At 39.3% G+C, this 26,468-nt stretch overlaps 1 protein-coding gene across 3 annotated transcripts in view; it reads left to right on the top strand.

Moving 5' to 3' along the window:
- The first annotated feature begins 218 nt into the window (after positions 1-218).
- The window catches only part of trappc9 (trafficking protein particle complex 9), a 207,940-nt gene continuing 181,690 nt past the window's right edge, over positions 219-26,468 (top strand). For 2 of the 3 annotated variants that reach the window (XM_037093056.1, XM_037093058.1), the window contains exons 1-9: positions 219-315; positions 1,297-1,892; positions 4,292-4,437; positions 4,981-5,106; positions 8,644-8,670; positions 9,983-10,104; positions 13,358-13,483; positions 14,665-14,881; positions 21,162-21,305. In XM_037093056.1, coding sequence (XP_036948951.1) covers positions 1,309-1,892; positions 4,292-4,437; positions 4,981-5,106; positions 8,644-8,670; positions 9,983-10,104; positions 13,358-13,483; positions 14,665-14,881; positions 21,162-21,305 — 1,492 coding nt within the window. In that variant the 5' untranslated portion in view covers positions 219-315; positions 1,297-1,308. The remainder of the gene's footprint in view (positions 316-1,296; positions 1,893-4,291; positions 4,438-4,980; positions 5,107-8,643; positions 8,671-9,982; positions 10,105-13,357; positions 13,484-14,664; positions 14,882-21,161; positions 21,306-26,468) is intronic. The other variant, XM_037093057.1, reaches the window with a different exon arrangement.

Below are 26,468 nucleotides of genomic sequence, written 5' to 3'. Positions count from 1 at the left end.
TAAATCTCTCCCTAGCTTAATTGGACTCCAAAATTTGATTGATTTTGAGAGAATATTTATATTTTTTTATTTATAAATGTTTGAGACTGGATTGCATACAACAAGGTCCTTCTGATCTTAAATAAAGTTTTTCATTCATCAGGAGATTCATTGTTCGCTTCCCCTTACCTCAAGATACATTTCATGGTCTAATGAGAGTTGTATTTTGAAACTGTGAACCGGAAGTTTTACCGCTGACCGTCGAGTGTTGCTGCCTGGTGTTGCAAGCACTGGTCCAAAGAAGGAAGCTGCAAAACTTGACAGGTTGCTTCTAAGGTAACGTGAGATTACATTAAATGTTGACAGCGTTAGTATGAAAGCCATAAAGCGCTTACTGAGCTTATATGTCCAGGAACTAAGTCGTTGTTTCGGTCAGCGTTGTTACTGTGTGACTGTCACGAGAAGCCAATTCAGAGGTTAGCTAGCTAAGCAAAGCTAGCTACAACACTTGTTTTGAAACGACAGTGTAGCTTCACGGAAGGTTTTTCTCTTTATATAAAATAAGCGAAATACAAGCTAATGACAGGAGGGCTTCCCCTTCGCTGCAAACCGCGTGTTCGTCACATTTGAGCACTGTAACAGAATTATAAGCTGTCAGTTTTAGCTGCCACTACTGTTATGTGTTAGCGAAGACAGAAGCAGGTGCTTTTCTGTAGTTTACGGCAAAAGTAGCGTTCCATTTAATTAGAAACCCCTGGTTGTGACTGTGAAGGGGTCGCTGGTATCAATTTCTTTTCACCGTGCGTTTATCAGAGGGTCCAAGCAGCACTTTTTCATTCAAACATCAGCAGCTGTTTTGGTGTACACGGCACACTGAACACAGACACAGCTCACAGCTGTTAGTGTAACAGACATTATGAATGGGCCAAATTTGAAATAACCTAGCCACAAGAATATGGGACTGAATGCACAAGTCATCCTCTCTGACAGTGATGACACAACCTGTGCTCGTCTGAGCCTTCATTATCAAGTTTATGTCTGTGAATGCTTTACTGTTAAAGGAGCAGTACACAAAATACAAAAACATATTTTCTCACCTACATGGTGATCTCTCTATGCAGACATTACCTGCTTTGTTTTGAGATTTTTACCCCTAAACATATTCCTTCACACCAGCAGAGTGGAGGTGAATGAAATTTAATTAGAGCAATTAGAGAATTATAAGATGAATAAGAACGTTCGTGTGTGTTAATTGATGAAGCAAAGAGGGGAAATATGATCAGCTCTTATAAATGTTTGTGTTTCTGTGTCCTCAAGCCACATGTGAAGATGAGCGTCCCAGATTACTTGCAGTGTGCCGAGGACCACCAGACGGTACTAGTGGTGGTCCAGCCGGTCGGCATCGTACCCGAGGACCAGTTCTTCAAGATCTACAAACGCATCGCCAGCGTGAGCCAGGTGAGCATCAGGGACTCGCAGCGTCTCCTCTACATCCGCTACCGCCACCACTACCTGCCGGAAAACAACGAGTGGGGAGACTTCCAGACGCACCGCAAGGTGGTGGGGCTCATCTCCATCACCACCTGTGGCCCAGCCAAAGAGTGGCCACAGACCGCAGAGCGCTTCCACGGCCAGAAGGAGGTCTACAGTTCCACGTTGTACGATTCTCGCTTGCTGGTGTTTGGGCTGCAGGGTGAGATTGCAGAGCAACAGCGGACAGATGTGGCCTTCTACCCAAACTTTGAAGATTGCTCTGACGTAGAGAAGAGAGTGGAGGACTTTGTGGAGTCCATTTTTATTGTTTTGGAGTCCAAGCGGCTTGACCGGGCCACAGACAAGTCAGGAGACAAGATACCACTGCTCTGTGTTCCCTTTGAGAAGAAGGACTTTGTGGGTTTGGACACTGATAGCAGGTGAGTTGTTCTGTTTGCAGCAACATAACCCCCAAAAGCACTTAGAGGCTTCTTAAGGAGTGCTTCTGTGTCCATTGCTGTCAGTAAATGTGTTATACTGCATGATTTGCAAGTTGTTAACGTTTGTTTTTGTGTCGGGCCGCTTGTTATATGTCTGCCTTTCCAGCTCAGAAATTCACCTCTCAAAAATCTGTCTTTCGATTTTTGCTGTGTTCATTTTGGTTTGTTTAAATTGGTTTATTTGTCTTTCTTCTTTTCTTCTCTCATACTGTCCTGTGAGTTTATTGTTGGGTGTGAAAAGGTGAGATGTTAGACACTTAAGTTTAGTAAACCCGTATCGATCCCATCAGCTTTAGCTTTGCCCTGAAAGAAACACCCAGCCCTCTGTGCTGTTGTGCATTTGCTCATGACTCCAAGCCAAACTCATTGCTCCTCCACAGGTTTGAGTTAATACACAAGCTGATTGTAAACAAGGTTGATATATGTTAGATAAGAGATGATTTGTATCCCAAAATATCCCTCTAGCTGATGAAATTTAACCACTGTTAGCTAAATTGTGTACTCCACAAAAGTTACACTAGCAACTGCCTAAATTACACATGAATGAATCTGGGCTCATCACAACCCACCATATCCTAATTGATATTCTTTCATCAGAGTAGATGAGGCCTAAATTGCCTGATTTACTTCATTACAGTTCATTGTGTTAGTTAACTTAAATCTTATCTCTGCAATCTTGTGTTTGACACTGTTACAATAAAGAAAACACACAGAGGCCCATTGACTACTTATTCAGTCCTGGCTCATAAGATACTTTTTTACACTACTTGTAGGGAGGGTTCAGGGTTTAATTAAAGGACCACATCTGTGTTTTTTGTGCTTTTGCTTGTCAACAACAAATCATGTGTATTGTTAATAACTAGCAGCCTTCCTTCCCTCCTGGTAGCCACTTTTTACCTACCTATTTATCTACCTACTTCTTCCCGTCCTCACTCCCTCACTCCATTTATCTTTTATACAGCCATTCATTTTGTTTTTTGAAGTAACTCTACACAGTATGGATAAAGAAGATTTGTGTTCACTCCTGTTGGATGATGGCCTTAGAATATTATCGCCATATTTTTGGTTATGTTTCATTTAAATGTATGTATACAATACAACATAAATTGTTTTGCGATAACTGGAAACATGTAAAACATCTTTTTTGTTATATGACGGAGAGAGATGAACTTTATAACACTTTGTTTTATGGATTTATAATTTCCCAGTATATTGCTATGAAGCTTCCTTCTAAGAACAATGTAATTTGGTACTTATTAGAGTGAAAATTGGAATTTTCTTGATGGAAAAGCTCCAGTTAAAACCTACTAAATGGACTTTGTGGAAATTATTAGAAAAGGTTCAGGAAATGACAGGCTTGTTAAATGAAGTGTTATCATAAGATCTAACTACACATGCATTTGTTTTAAATTAACCGAAACCAGTAGCCACCCCCATTTTTTAAACAAACACTCGCACACCTCTGAAAATGTTCAAACTTAACGTTAAACATTGTAATTGAATAGCATTTACATTATATTTTTTGTTCTAAAATATACAAAAAACCCTGGTATGGTCCTTTTCAAAGGAAGTGCTGATAGTTTGAACCTACTGAATTTAATTTGCCGCAGTACATGATGCTGAGATCTATCCCAGCGACTGGGAAGGCGCAGTTTGGGCTTTCATCTGTTTGGCTATCTCAGCTGGAGCGACACGTTAATCTCATGTCTTTATTCATGAGAGCATACTATAATCTATATAATATCTGTATAATATATCGTCTCAGAATAGATGTTTAAAGATATAGTTAAAATACATGTGCCTTCATACAGCTAAGAAACATTATACATGGCTCCATTTCACCTCGAGTCCTTGATTACCTGTTGATCCATGTTATTGTTCCACATAACCTTCCCAGTCTCTGAGAGTGCTTAAATGTTTTCCACAGTGGGGTTCATGACTTTCCTCTAAAAAGTTTCATTTCCCCTGAATCCTGGTGAAGCTGCTCCTTCCTGAGTCCCTGACATTGTATTTGTACTACAGGGTTGTACTGTGTCAGCTCTTACTCTGTCCATGTTTAGCTGCTCCCCCTTCGCTTGTGCTTTCCTCCTTATATATCCCCTCTGTAGCTGACTGATAAGATTCACTTCCGTCTCCTCTCCCGGCACCCTGCTGACATAAGAAATGACGATAACAGAAAGTCAGAGCTGTGTTTAAAGAGAGGAAAAGTCCCTTCTATGAATCCCAAACCAAAACAATTCAAGGGGCAGAAACCATGAGAATTCGAGCCACTTCATTCATCCTGCTGCATTCATCCTCTAAAAACATTTCTCTCCCCTTTTCTTGCTGCTGTCTCTCAGACATTATAAGAAGCGTTGCCAGGGACGGATGAGGAAGCATGTTGGGGACTTGTGTCTCCAGGCAGGCATGCTGCAGGATGCCCTGGTCCACTACCACATGGCTGTGGAGCTGCTCAGGGGGGTTAATGACTTCCTCTGGCTGGGTGGTAAGTCTGGATAATGATGGCCTACAAGTATTAACTGGGATTTACAAGGTTAGAATTTGTTTCTTTGTCAAAGTTGTCTTGATTTGTCTTTGAAATGTATTAACTGGCGTTTTGAACATATTGGATTATTGAGACAATTACCACAGTTGATATTTAAGAGTTTGTGTTTTTAACCTAAACACATGCAAAAACAAATTATTATTTGGTGATTGAAGAGTAGTGACCAGGTGCTTACTAACTAGCTATGTGTATATCTGTGATAAGACCAATAATACTGGCCTTGTTGATGTCTTGGCCAGGCTTTAGAATCAGCTACTGATCAGTTACCTGTGTTTGAGCCTATTATCTTTATTTATGGCTGTTTTCTTCCATGTAGTGTAGTGAGTGCAACAGTAGTTAACAAAAAGTTGGGGCAGTGTAACCAACAAGGTTGTTGTACTTTAATAACCCTTTTTAAAGCTCCTTCAAGAGTAAAATCTTTGAAAGAAAACTGAAAACAAAGTAGAGATAGACCATTTGTCTTGTATGATTTTTGCTGTCCAGCTGCGTTGGAGGGTTTGTGCTCAGCCTCTGTCATATTCCACTACCCTGGAGGCACAGCGGGGAAGACTGCAGGACGCAAACCAAGCATCTCCCAGCCAGCAGACGCAGGGAAACGCCACAGACCAGGTGAGCATGTGATGTCACCCTGTAACCAGACTGATAGAAACTGTGGTCTGGACGAGATAATATCTGAAGTAAGCCGAAATTGATTGACAGTATTCACTGCTGACCATCAACTCAAACATGGCTAAGCTTTGCTCAGCTAAGCTGCTTCCTTGGACCTCTTGCAGTTTAAGATGTTAGCTTCTAAAATGCTGAAGCTTCTCTTATTTACCCTAATGAATGCTAGTTGAATTAAAACTTGACATCAATTAATCTGTCCAGTTTGATACTAACATGCTAGTAACATGGTGTGATATTAACACTGCTTTGTGCATGACAACACTTATTGGGAAAATAAATCTTGACTGGTCAATCAGCAGACAATTATCCAGTGCCAATGTAAATAGAAACAGAGATAACATGCTGCTTTTATGATGCTTGGATGATACTTGAGGGCTGTATGATCAAGGATGGCAACTAATAATTAATTAGATGATTTTACTTATTTTCAAGATAATGTTTAAAAATGTTTATAATCAGATTTACAATGAAATTAAATTAGATAAGATTAAAGATGAGATTAAACTTTTATTGTCATTTAACACAGAAAAAAACAGTACAATGAAACACAATTTAGCATCTAGCCAGTAAACACTTTCATAGCGCACATCTAGATATATAAATTATTGTACCTAGCAAACAAGAAATCTATTAAGTACTCAATAGTAAGAGGAGAATTACAGTGCCTATAAAAAGTGTTCAGCCCTTGGATATTGTCCCTTCTTAAACCTTTTATGAATGGAATCATGGTGAATTAATTTGGATTTAATGGCACAAAATTTACAAAGAAAACCTTGTTAATATCAAAGTGGAAACACATTTCTACAAAGTAATGTAAATGAATAATAATATATGATATTGAATAAGTGATTATTATTAAAATTGTTGTTATTATTGTAATTATTGTTTAATTATTATTTTAGCTCTAGAGGCAATTGATTTGTACACAATTTATATACACACACACTCACACACACACACACACACACACACACACACACACACACATACACACACACACACACACACACACACACACACACACACACATAACATACTGTATAATGGCATTAACTAAATTTTTTGATTTTAATTGTTATATGATTGTACATATGTTAAAGGTGACTGGTCGAGTTTCCTATCAAGTAAACAGAGTGATGTTTCCAAAACACATTGTATCCTGGAGGACTTCCTGTCGCATAAAACATTTCCAAAGTGAATTTTTCAGAATAATCTCAAGCCTGCATTGTTTATATCCATGTTTGCTAGTTTGCACTCCTCTTCTTCTTCTTTGCATTTGTTGGCTCATTGTTGTTGATCTTGGGAGAATTATCAGTGGAATCGTCTGAAGCCGTTAACTTTGATAATGGCGTCACCTCTGCATGCATGTACAGTCATGGAAAAAATTATTAGACCACCCTTGTTTTCTTCAATTTCTTGTTCATTTTAATACCTGGTACCACTAAAGGTATAATACAATGAACACGACAAAAAATGCAGCTGATCACATAATACTTTATGTCCTATTTGACATTCTTAAGCTTAATTGTATTCCCAGGGTATATAAGAGGCCATTTCATGTCATAAGCAGCACTGCACATGCAAAGGCTTAGAGTGGTTTCCTGCTTACATTCAAGCCATAGCACAACTCAGAAGTTGTCAGCTCTCACATAATGCCTAAAACAAAAGAATTATGTGAAGCCACAAAGGCAGCCATCTTGGCACTGCTGGAAATTGGCATGAGTGAGAGACAGGTAGCAAAAAAACTAAAGATCTCCAAGACAGCTGTTCATTACAACAAGAAAAAACAAGCCGAACACGGCACTACCAAATTGCTACCTGGCCGCGGCAGGAAACGTCTCTCTACCCCACGAGATGACCGTGCACTCGTCCGTTCCTGTGTCAGGAATCGTCGTCAGACCTCCAGGGACCTTCAAAATGAGTGGGCACTGTCGAGAAATGTGACTTGTTCGGTAAGGACAGTTCGAAACTGACTTGTTGAAGCTGGTCTGAAGTCACACAGAGCACGGAAGAAGCCCTTCATCAACGAAAGGCACAGGAAGGCCCGGTTACTCTTTGCTAGGGATCACAAGGATTGGACTGTTGATGATTGGGCTAAGGTTCTCTTCAGTGATGAATCCAATTTTGAGTTGATGCCCACTCCAGCTAACTTACTGGTTAGGAGGAGGCCTGGAGAAGCCTACAAACCAGACTGTCTTGCCCCTACAGTAAAACATGGGGGTGGATCAGTGATGATCTGGGGTTGTTTCAGTAAGAGTGGAACAGGGCAAATGCAATTGTGTGAAGGGCGAATGAACCAGGTCATGTACAGGGCTACTCTTGAAAACAGTCTTCTTCCATCAGCTGGAAAACTCTTTCCTGCCTCGAATGACTGGATTTTCCAACAAGACAATGCCCCTTGCCACACAGCAAGGTCAGTTAAAGCCTGGATGGAGAACCACAACATTCGCACCATGCCTTGGCCTGCTCAATCACCAGATCTGAATCCAGTTGAAAACCTATGGAAAATCATCAAACTCAAAATTGAGAACCACAAGCCCAAAAACAAAGCAAATTTGTTTGAATTTGTGCAACAGGAATGGGCTGCTGTGACAGCAGAACAATGTCAGAAGCTGGTGGAGAGCATGCCAAGACGCATGGCTTCAGTCATCAAAACAATGGTTACGCAATCAAGTACTAACTCCTGTGTGTATCATGTGTTTAAAGCAAACAGAAAAGAAAACATGGAATGCTTAAAAGCAGTGTTTTTGGCAGTACAGTGCCATAGCTATTGATGTAAGAACTTAAGTGATTTTGGTTACTATCAAGAAAACCATGGAAAATGGCTAGATATCAGCTCTTAAATTAAACTCTTACGAGCTATTTTTGTTGTTATCATTATATTTGTCCAAACAAATGTACCTTTAGTTGAACCAGGCATTAAAATGAACAAGAAATTGAAGAAAACAAGGGTGGTCTAATAATTTTTTCCATGACTGTATGTGTGCATGCATTAGGGAAATAAAAATGGGGCTCCGATACAACATAAAATGGATTTTGTATCGGTGAATAAACAAGTGCTTGTATCAGTCTCATATCATATAATCTGATTTTTTAAAATGTATTTTCTTTTTTATCTTAATCTGTTTATTAGAAACAAGACCCTGCTGTTTACCAGCAGCATCCTGTACCCCTGTATAGAATTTAACAGATTTTTTTTCAAATAGCGAATATCCATAAACAGCAAGTGACATGTGAAAAAACTAGGACCTACTCATAAAGAAACAGCTCTGTACCGCAACTACAGAATAAAATCTTCCCAGGATACCTTTAACTTTGTTTTGGCAAAGTAAATTGCACACCAAATGTTTGTCATGGCTTTTGATGAACACACATTTCAAGAAAACAGCTGCAGCCATTTAGCTCATTGTTGGGACTAACACTGCTAACATTGCGCCTTGCGTCATGGAGTGAATCTGCATTCTTTCTCTCTGTCTGTAGGGGCTCAGGAGGTTCTCATTGACCCAGGTATGGTATGTCTAACCAACATAGCTCCTGTAGTCACTTGTTTGCTTCCGCTCACATGCGCCTGTGTTTGATGTCATTTTTCATCCTACATCATCAGCCCCCTGATTCCTAAGGTTTATTTTATTGTTTGTATATTGATTAATGTTCCTTTCTCCCTATAGCAGGTAGTGTTCTCCTGTTTTTGTTTACCATCAACTTTTTTTTTTTCTAATTTACTGCTTTTTTCTCACAGCCACACTTTTGATGATCACATGACTACACAGTTGAAGACAACACTTAAAATGACCTCTTTTCGGTGCCTCTATGCCTTATTTATTGAAGCCCCATTTATCTAACAACTCCCATCATACTTTTATTAATCACATAAAAATAATTTAGTATTTGTAATTTGTTAGTAGAATATTCAATCATGTCTCTGCTGAAACACCAGCAGATGGCAGTCCATCATTACTGGAGCACACTTTGATTTCCTGCTTGTTGAATGCTCATCATTGCTTAACCTCACAATTTCACTGCCTAAGAAACCAAGTCACATACTGTACTTAGATTTTGTAACTGGATCATCTCAATCAAATAATCAAATAACTTTATTAAACTTTTCATTTATTCCCTAATTTATATTTTCTTTTAAATGTTGCGTGTAAAGTTGACCCAAGAACTAGCAATTCAGCACGTCATTATTCACACATTTGTCATAGTGATAGCACTATATTGTTGCTATGGACACAGCCCCATTGCTAGGTGATGCATTCTCAGTTGGTACTGATACTATAATCCAATTTGGTCGAGCGATGCACTGTGCTCTTGAAATATTTCAGGTGTGAGTTTAACTCTGCCTGGGACATTAACCATGGATTACATTCTGATCACATCTCAGATTTTAGAGGCCTCAGAATATCATCACAAAGTACTAGTGTAAGGGAGAACGGGAGGTGTTGGTGGATAATTAGATTTTACATTAAGTTTTAAACAGACAATATGGTGGGCAGAACCTAGAAAAGAACAAACATTTCACATAGTTTCATAAAACCATTACCTGTTGTTATCTGTTCAGACATGTTATACCATCCTGCTCTGTGAACAACATTTTAAACACTTATATTTGTATCTCATTTTTTAATTTTCTATGGAAATGCATGTGGCGAATGGTAGCCAGGGCAATATCTCATAAGACCAAGTGGTGGATTAAGCTTCCCCTCTTTCCTGTTTTCACTCCTGTGTTATCCTTTTATTTCGTGGTGGGACGGACTGGTGGACGTTCATCCTGCTGTCTTTTCTTGACTAATGATATACCATCCTCTTTTGAGTGTAGGTGCCCTCACAGCCAACGGCATTAGTGCAGACACCAGCACTGAGATTGGACGAGCAAAGAACTGCCTGAGTCCGGAGGACATTATCGAGAAATACAAAGAGGCAATCTCCTACTATGGAAAGGTACTGACCATAAACTATTGAACTCTTTGATCAATAATTCGACCAGTGTTACTGTCATTGGAGTAAATACACTTATTGTAGACCGTCACTGTTGTTTCCTCAGGAGAGGATCCTCTGTACTGTTTGTAACAAAAGTTTTTTTACCTAAATGAGCCATGATGTTTGCCACAACTACATTACTGTGTGCATGAAATGAATCTTTGAAATGACTGAAAGCATCCTATTTAATCATTTAAGCAAAGTGTTTATGCATTGTAAACCAACCTGTGAAGGTACATCTTACTGTACGAATACTGAGCCCTCTATATACAGTTGCAATCAAAATTATTCAACCCCCACTGCAAATCAGGTTTATTGGCAAAATGAACAAACTAGCAGCTGTTAGCAAAAAACAAATCAAACAAGAACACTTTAGATAGCTCAACACAATTGATATTACAAGTGGCTTCTCCAAATTCAACACAAAATGCCACTTTTAATGACTACTGCAGTCTCAAAATTATTCAACCCCTTCATGACAATCATCCTCAGTGCTTAGTAGAGCACCCTTTTGCTGTTATGACTTGCTGCAAACTTGATGCATAGCCAGACACCAGCTTCTGACAGCGTTTTTGAGAAATTTTAGGCCTTCAGCTCACTAATATTCTTGGGTTTTGCGTGCTGCAACCAACTTTTTCAAATCCCACCAGAGTTTTTCGATGGGGTTCAAGTCAGGCAACTGATGGCCACTCTTTCTTCTGAAACCAAGGCATGGTGGACTTTGAGATATGCTTGGGATCGTTTTCCTTATGGAAGGTCCCAAGCCTCAGCTTCCTCACAGAGGGCATGACATTTTCTCCAAGGATTCCTGATAGTTGATTGAATCCATCTTGAATCAGTGCCCTTCACACGCTTCAGGCTTTCAGTGCCAGAGGAACCGAAGCATCCCCAGAGCATCACTGAGCCAACGCCATGCCTCACCGTAGGCAGGGTGTTCTTTTCAGTGTATGCTTCGTTCTTCCTCCTCCAGACATACTGCTGATCCATAGGCCCAGAAAGTTCCAGTTTTGTTTTATCGTTCGACAGAACAGAATCCCAAAACCTCTTTGGCTTATTTATATAGTTTTTAGCAAACTGGAGCCGACTTTTCTTGTGCTTTTCGGTCAGTAGTGGCGTACATCTTGGAGTTTGTGCATGGAAATCACAGTGCCTGCTGCCACCAAGTCTTGCTGCAGGTCTTTTGCTTTTAGTCGAGGGTTTTTGACCACGTACCTCTTCAGGACTCTGGTGGCAGCAGTTGATAGCTTCTTCTTTCTGCCATGTCCAGGTATTTATTCTTGCGAACTATGCTTCCAACTGTATCGCTTTCAACTTGTATCCTTGTCCTTATTTGTTCAAGGCAATGATCTCGTCTCTGAACGTTTTGGACAATTCTCTTGACTTGGCCATAACATGTAATGAGACATCATGGTCAACGGTCCAGGTACTTTAGGTGTTCTATCTGAAGCACATCTGATGCAACTAATGAAGCCCTTGATTGTTTGCATCAGGTGTGCTTGAGACCACATCTGATTTGCAAATGTGTGTTCTTATGAGAAATTCTATTCGTGGGTTGAATATTTTTGAGACTGCAGTAATTATTGAAAGTAGGATTTAGTGTTGACTTTGGACAAAATCTTTGTATTAGTTTTATTTAACTATTTAAAACTGCTCTTGTGTGATTAGTTTATTGCAAAGACCTGAAAAATGTTACACTTTGCCAATAAACCTGAAATACAATGGGGGTTGAATAATTTTGTTTGCAACTGTAACAGGTGAAACATGGCGATACTGACTTTAGATCAAGGGCTTATTCTATTACTACAGTCGCTCTCTGCTACTCTGAGAAGCAAAGCACCTCACACACTTCATTTGAAGATTGTCAGTCTAAAACTAGCAACAACACTTGCTTCATGCAGCAAAAAGGGCCCTGATGCTGGAGGATCACTATAGGTTATATTATATTATTATTCCACATCCAGGTTTTTTTTTCCTTACATGACCCCAGAGGGACTCAGCAAATTCATGAACTGTTTTTAAAGATTTACATCTTCAGTAGGAATAAATGGGCGTAAGGGCTGATTACCATAGACTAAGCAGAGAAGTCTGGAACTATCTAAAGTAGAAGGGTGCCATAGCTATTCCTCTCTTTAGATTGAATAAATAAACAGGATAAAGACGCCACAGTGTCTGACCATCCAGTTCTTTCAACATCAACAATCTTTATTGGATTTCTTTACCAATTTAAGGAAATAAAGATTGGTGCCACCTAAGACTACTTGTAGGGGATCTAGGTAGAAATGAACAGGTCCCCCCATCCTTTAGATAAACAGTCATACTGCACGTGATAGTGTTCAACATCAGGCTGCTTCGATACACCTGTGTAGTTATAACTCTCAGTCTCACCAGGGGGCAGTATTTGATTTGTTTTGATGGAGTGCAATGGCAGTGACAAAATCATGTTTGACTAGTATCAGACCAGTATATGCTGACAGCAGCTGTTTATTTCTGAATGCTACATGAGGACAAAAAGACACGCTCCAGAAATAGAAGCAATTTTCTATTTAACACAGTATTCACCTTTTTAAAAGCAGTGTTGCACAGACAAAACAATACGTATTATATATTTGTTCATGGCACAATACATCCCTGCTCTGCTTTGACCACTGTACTTGTACAAAGTCACAAAGAATACTATTAAAGTATCCCTAATGCTTAAGGAAAGCTGAATGGGCTCATTATGTTCGCAAACTATTCAGAAGCAACCCTGCTTTATCTTCATTATTATAATTGCCTTTTTGCGCTGACCTCCCTCAGCCCTTTTACCTGTAACTAGTTCATTTAGAATTAAATTACATCTCAACACATAGCCATTCAGATATTAATTGAATTTTAATAAGGAGACAATGAGGCTGGAAGTGGAGGGAAGTTGAGGGACGGCAAGATAAAAAATGCACACGGTGAGAAGCATCAGCAGCCGAAGCTCAGGTTCTTAGTGGAAGCACAAAACGGAGCAGTGTATGGGAATCCCTTAAAAATGAGCGACGGGGGAGCCCAGTTATCACACTTGTCGGTCATCCCACGTCTGCAGTGACTGATGAGGGTGGTCGTATGTTAATAGAAAAACATTCCCTCTGATTATGAGGTGGGTTGCAGAAGTCGAGGCGACCCTTGTCGGGCTATTAATTTTTCATTAACACAGAGCCTCCCCCGCTCCTCCTCTTATCTCTCGTAGTACAAGAATGCAGGAGTGATCGAGCTGGAGGCCTGTGTGAAAGCGGTCAGGGTGCTGGCCATTCAGAAGAGGGCCAGGGAGGCCTCGGAGTTCCTGCAGAACGCTGTTTACATCAACCTGGGACAGGTACGCCTTCTGACTGTGAAATAAATGCTCTGCCAGCTGCACAGGATGATTAATATAGCCAGTGGCCGAGTGGTGTACAGTTAAATTAGGGTGACTGCAGGACATCTCACTATAAGTGAAAAAAGCACACTATAACGGAATTTGCCTTTTCTCCCCACAGAGTCTAACCTTTTTAGCTCTTTATCATTCAAGTGATAAATCTTGTTGTTTTTCTTTTTTTTAGATTTTTTTTTTCTTGTTCCATTATGTGACCTATGCAGCCAATGAAATTTCTAGGCTTGCCCTTTGTGTTCAGCAATTCACCCTCTCTGCATCTCATTTTAAATTGTGATACACTTAAAATGATATTATTGTGTTATAAATTAGTGCATACAGGCCTGATTCCAGTTTATTTACAAGTAAATGTACGTAAAAAGCAGTCTAGTAAAAGTACAGTAATCCTCTAAATTATCCTTTTCGATGCTCTCTGATGATTTTGCTGACAAATGAATAACAACAAATACATGAGTGCTAACCTATGTTGCTAATGTGTATTTGTGTATGTATGTTTAATGCGGTGGTTTGACACTTTTATTCTTTTTTGTATTTAATATTCATAACGTTGACTGATATCTGCAAGCCAAATTGCTCCTTGGGGGCATTAAATAGTTCTGTTTTTGATGGTGTAACATCCCCTCCAGACATGAATGAAGATGCATAAAAATGCTCTGCTTTGAATATTAGTTTGTGTCTGATATATTTATTTCTCCAAAAGTAAATGAACATCTTCTCCCTTTATAGAAAAATCATGTCTAGTCTATGGATATGCACATGTTCATGTCAAAACTTGAATGTAACTTTCAAACAGTCAGTGCTCATACTGCACTGAAAAGTATTGTCTCAGTGTGTAGGCATTCAGGATTTCATGTTTCCACATCACACCAAGGAGATAATTACATATTGGACCATGATTGGCTTCCAATCATTTTCTTAGTTGTTCGCTAAGTCCTGCTTAGCCCAAGTGTTAAACTGAGAGCTAAGGTGAGCACAGAGAATCAATTACCCCTTGAGCAGGTGAATGTGAGAACAAACTCAGCACAAGGTCATTCTGCACGGTTTAGCTCAATCATTGAAGTAACATTATTTGAAAGACAGTTTTGAGTGGAGTGGAGAGGACTTTAATGTAGTCTTTCTAACTGCAGCTGTCAGAGGAGGAGAAGATCCAACGCTACAGTATCTTGTCTGAGCTTTACGAGCTGATCGGATTCCATCGCAAGTCTGCCTTCTTCAAGCGTGTTGCAGCCATGCAGTGTGTCGCTCCCACCATCCCAGAGCCCGGCTGGAGGGCCTGCTACAAGCTGCTGCTGGAGACGCTGCCAGGATACAGTCTGTCACTGGATCCCAAAGACTTCAGTAAAGGTAAATGTTTCAACTCTTACTCTTGGCAATGTTTTATCTGCTGAAGTATTCATCGCACATATTGGATGTTCCTGGACTGCAACTTAGTTTCCTTCAATATCACTTATTTTTTTTTAACCAATCAGTGGTCTTAAAGCCAAAGATATTCAGTTTACAAAAATATAACAAAAGCATTTTAGCTTGACAGCCGACTGAAAAAAAGAAGTCAGTTTTCAAAACCCAAAAACTTGATCAAAACGCTGTCTATACTGAACAAAAGCACAATTTTCTCATGAAAGTTTTCCTCTACAAACACTTAAGCGTACGCTTCCCAAAGCAGCGCTGAAGAGCTTCTGGCTCTCCGTGGTGCTGAAGAGGATACTGGGTATACTTCAAATAAACTTTTAATAAACGCTGATTTAATTCAAAACACATTCAACACAAAGCACTAGTGTTGTAAATAACACAAAGAAAAGATTTCTATTGGAAGAATAAAAACAAAGCTTAATGTTGAGTTGCTGACCATTATAATTCATATTCCGTGGTAGAATTCAGTTTAAGAAAGTGAACTTTGATTGATTTAACTGCTGCTGGAGAAACACTGTACTCTGAAGCTCATATTATGCGCAAAAAATTCCTATGAATATGCAGTTCATCCACTGTGGATCACTTCATTTTTCATCATTAGACTTGCTGTATATAAGCATGTGGTAAAAAGCATATGCATCTTGAATGAAAAGAAAACAGAAAATACAGAAGCTCATCTTCACCTTAGTGATTAACATTTTATTCAGGTTTTAACAGTATAGCAAGCACAATCAACCCCCCCCCCCCCATATATATATATATATATATATATATATATATATATATATATATATATATATATATATATATATATATATATATATATATATATATATATATATATATATATACCATAGAGATGGCTGAAGTGACGTTTTAGATTTGCATTTTCAGCATTTTGGCGAGTCTATTAACCCAAGTCTACACAATTTGGATGGCATCCAATAAAAACATTGCATCATATCTTTGATACATCTTAACCTTGAAATGCTTTTGGGAAACAATCCCTGAACTGCTAAAAGAAGAGAAACTGCAGCATGTCTTCATGTGGCACCAAAGTGCAGCCTTTACTGTACAGCAATTCACCGATTTTCGCTGTGTCATCAAAGTGGACATGAGCGTAAAACTCTAAAGTATAATGTATGTTTTACACCAGCATATCTGTCATTCTCACTCTGAAACAGTGGAGGGAACTCTATGCACCAAAGTACCACATTTTATGATCTCTTAGAATTAGAGTTTAGAGTAAGAATGAATGGAAATTATTAAGCATAAAATCAAGAGGCAATGATATAGAAAGTATGTTTCCTATATAGTCATCATTTTAGGAAACAAAACAAAACAAAAAAACAGCCAACTGAACTGTGGGTCTCCTCCTGTCATTGTTATATTTATACCAGTGAAAAGGAGTTAATCTCACTGAGTTAACCTTTTTCAAATTCTAAAAACAGTGCCCTCTTGCAGGATTCAGAATATGTGAGTGTCAGCTGTGTAAACACATATTTAATAGATAAAAGTAATGAAAGCATTGCTTCATTCCACCTCCTCTTTTCATGAGTGCTCCTTCAGGGTGTTCTACATTCAGCCAGCACTTTGCTCAAAAAGAGCCACAGTTGAGACCTGACCCGGGCTTTTGTACACTCGTCTATAAGGTCCTCATGATAAGCTTCTTGGTTCTACAGACTATTGACCCTTGCTCACAGCAGCCACTCGATGGCAAGCGTTGGCAACACAAAAGACAGTTCATAGTGAAGAGAAGTGCTCAGGGACGGCATATTTTCTCTTACGATCGTTATTCAAGGAAAACTGAGAGTATTTTTCTCAGATATGCTGGTAATCTCTGTCTACCTGGCTATGCCTTTTATAAACTGTGTAAAGAAACAAGCTGAAGATGGTTTAAGGCAAAATGTTAAATGCTAGTTCTGTACCACCGGGTTTCATTTCATTTAACTGAAAAAAGTCAAGAAAGTCAAGTCAAGAAATACCAAAGTGAAATATAATAATTAGATAATTTATTTTATCTCTTCATCACTATCATACCATTTATTTTCTCTGTTTCAAAATCTAACAACTCAAAACCAATCATGGGGATTTCACTCTTCATCCATTTGGTTTAAAGGCATTTTAACACAAATCTCAACTTTTAAGATGACACTTACCCAGGTCTGAAAAGGTCCATGTACCCCTCTGTCCCAAAAAGAATCAAGACATTAAACTTTAGGGGCAAGGGGTGTATTGGGGTTGGGCCTAAAGTTTTCTAAGGGGGAAGTGCATGTGACTTGATCAGTTGTATCTAAAGTGTGGCATCAGAGAGAAAGTAGCGACGCTGTCAGAAGATCAGTAGTTCAAACTTAATTCTATGAGATATAGAAAAGTAACCATATCATCACAGATACGGAATTAGCTAAATAAACAGCACAAAATAAGCAAAGTCCTGTCAAATGAAGGATATCTTGTAGTTTCTGAACCACTTCCAAGGAGGTGAAACAAGGCCAAACATTTGAGGTGGACTAAGAAACACCAGCATTTCACTATGAAAAAAAAGTCCTATTTATTGGTGAATCCAAGTTAAAAATGATGGCAGTAACAGAAGGCTGTATGTAAGGACAGGAACAGGAGAGAGAATGATACCACAGCACCACTTCATTCTTCAGAGACATGCTACACCCTCTGGTTTGTACCTTTTGTGGAGAAGGACCGAAACTGCAGCAGGATAATGAGCCCAAACACACCTCAGAGCTTTGCAAGAACTAAGTGAAGGCCAAAGATAACCAATAAATCACCTGAGCGCAACCCAGTGATGCAGCTTCTCACTCCAATGGTTAGGCTTAAGGAAAATAGATTGTATGACAATCATACCAAATGCAAGATAGAAGTATTTTAACGAGTGTTCTCAGACTTTTGGACCCTTAAGTACATTTGTAAACAATTTTCTCAAAGATGATTTCTGCATTTTCACAGGGTAACTCTTACTTCTCCACATTTACCTCCTGGTTTCAATAACCAATAGCCAATTCCTATGGTGTATGTGCAGTTTTACATCCTACGTAAATGCAAATGACCAAATAAAAATCAAGCTTCATGGCTGGTGCAAAAAAACCTGCTATTCAGTGCCTTAATGTTGGATTCCACTGTTGCTGAGTAATGACACTTGACGGTTTGATTGATTCCTCCTTATTTTGTTCATTCAAAGGACATTCCTAAGGCACTGTGAGTGTGTGAGAATGTCATTGTCAATACAAATATCTATGCTACACCTGTGCAGCAATACACAAGGCCCTCCTCTGATATTGACCTGAAACATTTAGTTAGATTACTATTGTCCACGTAAAACACAGCAGTAATTAAATGTCATAGAAGAGCACATCCCTGCTTGTAATTTTTTTGCAGCTGTAAGGCCTAAAAGTAAAAGTCAATTTTAGCCTAATTTGTGAAACCTCACCAAAAGTTAAACATTAGCAAAAAAAGGAGTGCAGGTCCAGTTAAATCCAATAACACATCTGACAAAAAATACTTAATAAGTTGGTTCTAAATGCTGGAACTGGAAATGTTTCATGGGAGTTAAAATCTATGAATGAATTTATATTTGACCATTTGATCATTAGGATTTGTATTTAGATGGCAATATTTTTTCCTGTACACTTTTCCAAATTAATAGATTTTTTATCTGTCTCTTAAACTAACGTTCCAGACTTTGGATACTTCTTGCAGTTTCTCATACAATAAAATAATTATTCCATGAAACTTGTAACCTTAATACATAATGTCTCCATACTGTGGTATCGTCTAGTCTGAGTCTCCACTCTGGAGTCCCTACAACACTAATGGGAAAGTGGGGGAGGACAGTTGTACATCTTTTGGCAGACAGGATCAGGTGGGAGTTTATCAAGCAATAAGCTGTAGAAGGCAGGTTCAAGTGAGAAAGGAAATGGGGATCAATGGTGCATTCCAATAAGGCTGCTGTGCCCTGAGATACAGTGGAACAAATGGCTTTTTAAGTGGCTCGCGGGCCCATCTTCACTACTCCCCTCTGTTTCCAGAAATGGGGTCGTTTTCTGTCTTATGCCTTCCTCTTACATACAGCCCTGTTTTCCATTGTTATTGTGATGTCATAGAAATTTGGGGAGTTTCATTTAATCATTTTCCTGTCTATTCTTGAGGAGAATAATAGTGTTGTGTGTGTGTGTGTGTGTGTGTGTGTGTGTGGCATCTCGTTGCCATGCACAGTATAAAATTCCTCTAGTTTCATCAAAGGCTGCCCGAAGGTACATCGGCTTTTGAGTCAGGTTTTGCATGACGGTGCTACTGCTTGGCTGTGGCACCATGCTCATTATCTTGGTGGTGAGTTAAATGGATTGCCAGACACCTCCAGTCCAGGTCTGAAATACCACAAATGAAGTCATTCTTCGTGTTCGAGCGAGAACGACATTCTCAGAAAATCCAAAGTGTCCTTTGGATTACTGTTCTCCCGATAAGCACTGGTTTTGGCAGACAGGTGGAAGTCAGCTATTTATAGCCTGCTTAGTGGGTGCAGTTTCACGACAGAAAAAATAGCTTATGAAGGAATTGCATTTACAGTTTGTTACAGATGAAGGAAGAAGTCAGGATGAATAATAACCATGGCAGAAAAAAATGCTGATGAATGAAAAGCATCACAGGCATGATTTGACGTTATTGGAAGTGGTATTTAAGCCGAGGAAACATCAGAGTGTTTACCAAATATCCTTCCTCTCTCCCTGTGGCCCCCGCGGCCTCCTCAGCACATCTTTCCTCCAGTTTTCTTTCCCACTTAGTGAGTCAACAGTCGACAGCTGGGAGTGGAGCAGGGGATCTCGTCGGGGGCTGAGGGTCTTATGTAACAGTTGGTGTCAGGCTAGAATGCTATTAAGATGTCTTGTGGAACTCCGGAGAGCAAACAATTCTGGCTATGTTAACACCACACTGGAGCGCATGTGATAGTAGGGGATACTTCACTTTTAAGACCCAGTTCCGATTAGAAGACTTGAGTTTGAAACTAATCATGTGCATGCCAGATACAGACTTATGGAGGTTTGTCAAACATGTTACATCACCTCTAGCTGAATGCATCTGAGAGGAAATAGAAGTACTTATTGTGTATTTGTCCTAGGAGATGTGGCTAAAAATTATGATCACAACATCAGTCAAAACATTATTTTCAATAACATGATAGTATTGACTCATCATCCGGCCTTAGTTGATGTTTACAGTTTATTCTGTCAAATTTAGATCAGTAAAACAAAGTAAAGCTGTTTCCAAACTGAGGCGATTACAGAGAGATGAGATACACACTGTTGGCTTATAGCGAGCCAGTTCAAATAGAAATCCAACAAAGTCACTCATGTTGACTATTTGTGTGTAATGAAACTTGATGAAAATTTAGTGCAACACCCCTGTTGTACAAATCCAAATCCAAGGTGTGTAACAATTTGTCCGACGTAATGTAGGTGCCATCGAGGAGCGTGTTGGTCTGCAACAGTGTTTAGGTGGTAGGTATGTGTCAAGCAACATCCACATAAATGTCAGGATTACAAGGGTTGCCCAGCAAGTTGTTATATTTTAAGATGTCAGTGGTTTAAATATTGTGGCTCATCAGTGTTTCTTGTAACTTCATCATCTGTTTACTTGGTTAAAAAATATCTAAAATGGCTCAAAATGGCCATCAAAAGTCCAAATTGCTTGTTTTGTCTGACCGACCCAAAATACTCTGTAAATGTTCTGAAAAGACAAAGGAAACCAGTGAATCCTCACGGATGAGGTTGAGTGATGCGATGTATGGAAAATGACTGAAATGATTAAAGTAAGCGTTTATTAATCTCACACCACGCTCTGTCTAAAGGGGAAGCATACAACAGCAGCTGTCCTCAGACCCTGAACTGACTCATCATTTAAGCTCTGGTACAGACTAACAATCCCTAGTTAATCCAAAAGGTATGCTGTATGATGACTTTAACATTATTAAACACAAATGATGTTCAGTAATGAGCATCTGCACCAATCTGATATGACAGCTGTGTAACATTAGATGTCAGCAATGAGCCTTGTCAGCCCTGTAATATGACTCTCTCTGTCTCTCTCTGTCTCTCTCTCTGTCTCTCTGTCTCTCTCTCTCTCTCTCTGTCTCTCTCTGTCTCTCTCTCTGTCTCTCTCTCTCTCTCTCTCTCTCTCTCTGTGTCTCTCTCTCTCTCTTTCTCAGGTACCCACAGAGGCTGGGCCGCTGTACAAATGCGCCTCCTCCATGAGCTGGTGTACGCCTCCCGTCGCATGGGCAACCCTGGCCTGTCTGTTCGCCACCTGTCCTTCCTGCTGCAGACCATGCTGGACTTCCTGTCAGATCAAGGTCAGCTCACAATAAACTCTCAGGAAAGTGGCTTGAAAAGTAGCAATATTACACTTTCTTTTATTGTAGAATTTAAAGCCCCGTGAGGTGCTTCCAGCTTCATGACTAGCCTTCAAACACCTAGAAGCAGCCACCCTGTCCTTTGGTGATTGCGGCATTATACCTTGTGCTTAATAGTATGCGATGCACAACAAAAGCCAGCTTTTTCTTGGCGGGAGTACAACATTGTGCTCTGACCAGAAATCCTGTGCAGCCAGGAGATAGGGTTTTTACAGAAGCAGTGTGAGCCTGCCGGTCCACTGGCCACACAATAGAGGCCAGTGTAATCCTTGGTTGGCTACAGAGCATGAGAATAGAGGGAGGGAGGGAGGGAGAAGGAGACGAGGTATGAAAAAGATGAAGCAAGCCTACTGTATTAAATATTAAACATCAGCAAAGGGATGTCTGCTGTTGCTTTTACAAAGCATTCTTAGAAACAGTCCTGTTGGAATAAAATTACCCTCTACAGCCCGACATCCATCAAGGGCTCGAGAAACACTACCAAATGATGTAATTACTACTTTTGTCACAGACCACTGACCTTGTTCTTGAGCAGTGTTTCTTAGTGTTTTATGATACAATCCTATTGGTAAAGGAAAAATATTCTCAGATGCGTCGAGATTCCCTTGAAGTAGTATGTCTCGATGCAGGATATGTCAGTAACCAGACATTTAAAACCCAATTCTCTACATCATGATCGCCTGTATTATGGTGAAAATGATGAGTCAAGCAAAGATAGTGAACTTAAATGAATCTATAGCATGAATCATTATGAATACACTGTGTTTTAAAAGTAACAAGTTGTCACACAGTAAAATAAAAGTGAATTGTGTAGTTTGGTGCATCAATAATTGTTTCATAATCCCGCTGTTGCCATCTGAGCTGAATTGCAAGGTGCCAAGAGATTCCCATCCTCACATTTTTACTCAGTGTGACTTTTTGGGCTCAGAGTGCTGCCTGCTGCAGTTTTGGTGATCTCCTTTGATTCCAACTGCTCCTGTCTGCAGTGTGCTATTGTCAGATGTCAGAAAGGTTATTGTAGTTTGCTCTTGTAGAATAAGTCCTCGTTGATGTGCCTTGGGGTTTCTGTGTATATGTATAAGCATAGAATAGATTTGGGCAAGAAAGAACTTCTAGAGCTCTATTCCATCTGCACATGTGGGAATGCACAGAAATTATTAATGATAACTGGACGATGCTGTCAAAGTCAAACCAGATGGCTATTAAGGAAAAATATGCAGGCAGTCAGCGGCCACACACTCACTACATACACTGATTTCAAGAAATGAAACTTTTAAATGAAACTAAATCAAACCCACATTAGAGAACTGGTAGTGATGAAGGGGCAGCTGTTGCTTGTGTCTCTGCCAAAAGGCTGCCCTCGAACACTCAGCAAAAGCTACAGCAGACTGCTAACCAGCTTGTACACTCTGCACCTGTGTAAGAGGTAATAACTCTCCATACCACAGAGTAGCTGTAGATTTTATTCGTCATTCAAAAAGATAAAAAAAAAATGCCATAAAACTGAATTTTCCCAACACTCTCACTTATATAGCCACTTCTTGTCAAGAACGTATCCGATAAATGTTGCAAATGTTGTTGATTCGACATGCTCAGTCGACTGAAAAGCCGCTGACATGGGCCAACTAGTGCTAATGGTACAGTACGTATCACAAAAACAAGGGCCAGGGACACTCACTGATGGCCCTGGTGTCATGGCCCTTAATGGGTCAAGATGTTGTGATCACATGTGGCCTTCATTAAGGTCATCATACAACAAAAATGTATGAAAGTTAAAAATATGACTAAAAAAACAAGTGAATGAAATAAATTGTTTGTATACTGGAAGTTTATATTCAACACTTGTGGTTCAGTTGAAAGCCTAGTAGAAGTTTATTCTGGCTTGTTCTAATAACTCTATCTCTAATGTTTGTCACCCTTATGAGGGTCACCATAGTTAAGTGTTTGTTGACTTTTGCCAATAATCACCTTACTGATCACTTTCTGTGAAGTGAGTGGTTGTCATGGTTCATAATAGTGGACGCAGTCTTAGATTTCAAAGCTCTGAAAAGCCCTCCAGAAGAAAAGATGATGTGAAAATTTCAAACAGCATAGCAGTGACTGATATAACATTTCCTCTGATAATGAATTTGTGTCTTTGATGACACTGGTAATACCAAAGGTGGCATTCAAAGCATATGTGTGTAATTGTGTGCAAGAGTTTTTTAATTTGTTGGATCTACTATAAAAGAGATTTTAATTGAAACTAAAAAAAGAAGGATATGATTAGAAGAGCTTTATATTACTTCTCTCATCACATACACGTGTTGGCTGCTTAAATCTTGCTCATTTTCGCAAATATTGATCACACTGCCTGCGATTGTAATGAGAAAATACTCTGGCTGGATGCCTTCCTCATTCTTTTCTGTTTTAATGTCATCACACTGTCCACAGGAGCCACATCTCTCAATTGTTTTTTTTTTTGTTCAAAGGCCACTCTGATAGTTATAACTTCTGTTATACTGTAACAAACATAGCTCAGAGGTTTTATAAAGCCTTTACCTTTGAACTGCTAGAATTGAAGGTAATGCTTCCTTTGTGGCATGACAAGGTGACTGTGACTCATTGTAGCTGATTCGACGACTGCTTGTGAGAATGGCATCAGTGAGGGACACATGAGAAGAAAGAGAAAGATCAATAAAACGGCAATAAGGATGTAAAAGAGGTGCAGAGGAGTGAACGAGTTGGGACCTTGAGTTTAAACAGAGCTCCTGGCTGTAGAATGTCTGAGTGAAACCGTAAAGACTTTTGCTTTAGTAAGTAAGCTAAACTAAACAATTACTGGACTGCTGCTGTCTAGCTCCTGACTTTACTGGATGTGTAATGGAAGCAGAACCACTGTGGACAGTGGAAGTCTCAGTTGCATGCTGGTTACATCTTGCCAACCTGTCTTAATGGACTAGGAACTGTGGTAGCAAATCAAAACAAAATGATTTAAACTCACAGCATATCCTCAGATAAACACTGCTTATGCAAATATGTATTTAATTATTTAAATGTTCAACTAATCTGATTCATGGCACAGGCTTGTTTCGTCAGCACAGTCAACATGTTCTCGATGGGGTTCAAGTCAAGACTTTGGGAAGTCCATTCTAAAACCTCAATTTGAGCCTGATTTACTCATTCCTTTACCACTTTTCATGTGTGTTTGGGATCATTGTCCTACTGCAACGTCCAAATCTTCTGGCTGATGATTTTAGGTTTTCTTGAAGAATCTGAAGATAAGCTTCTTTCTTCATCATTCCATTTACTTTCTTTAGAGCAGTAGATTCACCGATGTACCTTGATGTGCTTTAATGACCTGTTATTTTACCCAGCTGGCTGCCAGGTTGACATCGGCATGATAATTGCATTGTGACTGTCGGATGTCTCCGGTGGTTGGTGCTTTTCCTGTTTTTAATGCGTCTTAACTCTGGCACTCCCAGCATTTGGAAAAATATAAATGGGCCTATAAAGGGGTCCACAGGAAAACTTGACAGCTGGTGTTATCAGCCCAACTTCATTATTCTCGTAGGCCATTGGGCAGAATTTCTCCAGCATGCACAGCAGACATGTTTCATTTACAGTGATCTGTTGATGTGCTAACTATCCCTACCCACCAGTTACTGTAGTGATTATCCCGAGTTAGTAATAAACCAAAACCAAATATCACCTCTATTCTCTGAAAAACAATACAGACAAACACCTGATGGTCATTGCAACTGCACAATAAAAACATCATAACTGTTGCATCATTTAGTAAAAATGCCTTACTTATCCCAAATTGCTATAGTTGTCTAGGGTTTGCAGACCTGCAATAGTAATGACAACTGCAGCTGATGTTCCTTTAACAAACATTTATTCAAATTTTCTGAGAGCCTTTTGTCAGTGTCACTGATATACATTCATATACACCTTTAAGGTTCAAAGACTGGTTTACCTTCAATAACAAGTTAGTGTGGACTCAGTTACCTAAACAGATTATTTATTATTATTAATTTAGTGACCTAAAATTAGAACTAAGTTTGTTTTGATTAGTTGCATTTAATTAATTTGTGTACATGCTTATGTAAAGCCCATCTTGCCAAAGTCATGAGTGAAGCCACAGACTGTTGATGCTGTTTACATAGTTGCATAAACTTTCACATAATAATCCTCTTTATACAATTATATGTAGAGATTTTTTTTTAGATATTTCCTCCCTCCTACAACAAATGACTTGTTTTCTGACTCACCACCACCAAATTTACCAAAATAATTACTTTTATGGGTCTACTGTTGTTTATTGCAGCCAGAAGTGTATTATTGTTATCCAAAAAGCACTTATTCAAAGTTGGAATGCAGTTCTGATTAACTGCACTGGACTATGTGTGTATTAAGTGTCACCAAACTGTGTGATGTGGAGGTATGAAGTGAGGCTCCAGACAGAACACATTGATTATCCTGTTACCTTGAGATGGCTGTAGGAATTTCTTTAAAGGGCATGCCGCCATGTTGCCTGAGAGCAGTTGTAGATGACAGATAACCTTGAAGGGCCAGTGCACAGGCCATACCCATCAATATCAGTTTACCAGTCACAAGGAGTACCACTCAGCTTTTGAAAAGATGGATGGATGGATGGATGGATGGATGGATGGATGGATGGATGGATGGATGGATAGAAAACTTTATTCATCCCCGGGGGAAATTAGGTCATCGTAGCAGTGGTACAAATCAAATCAAAAATACAAAAATACAATCAAGAAGTAACAACTGTATAAAGTCTGTGGAGGAGTTTTGTGAAGTCTGAGAAAGTAAACCACAGTAATGTCTATGTCTCACATAGATTACAGTTTCTTTATTATTATATACTAGCACCATTGAGTTAGAAATACATGGCCATTCACAAGTGGTCTCATTACTATACAATATGCTGTGGAGAGTTAAGGCAAGTATAGGAACTTACATTTTGGGGACTGAAAGATCTTTGATGTTTTGATCTTTCATTTAGTCTCCAGCTTTGTGGGAGCACAAAATTACCAAAATTGCTGAAATATTCCCTGTGGTTTGTCATTATTGGCATTGACAGGAATCGATCAAATCACC

This window comes from Acanthopagrus latus, chromosome 3, assembly GCF_904848185.1.
Source record: "Acanthopagrus latus isolate v.2019 chromosome 3, fAcaLat1.1, whole genome shotgun sequence".
NCBI lineage: Eukaryota > Metazoa > Chordata > Actinopteri > Spariformes > Sparidae > Acanthopagrus > Acanthopagrus latus.
The sequence above is the reverse complement of the archived record's forward strand: the minus strand, read 5'-3'. Positions and strand labels throughout refer to the sequence as shown.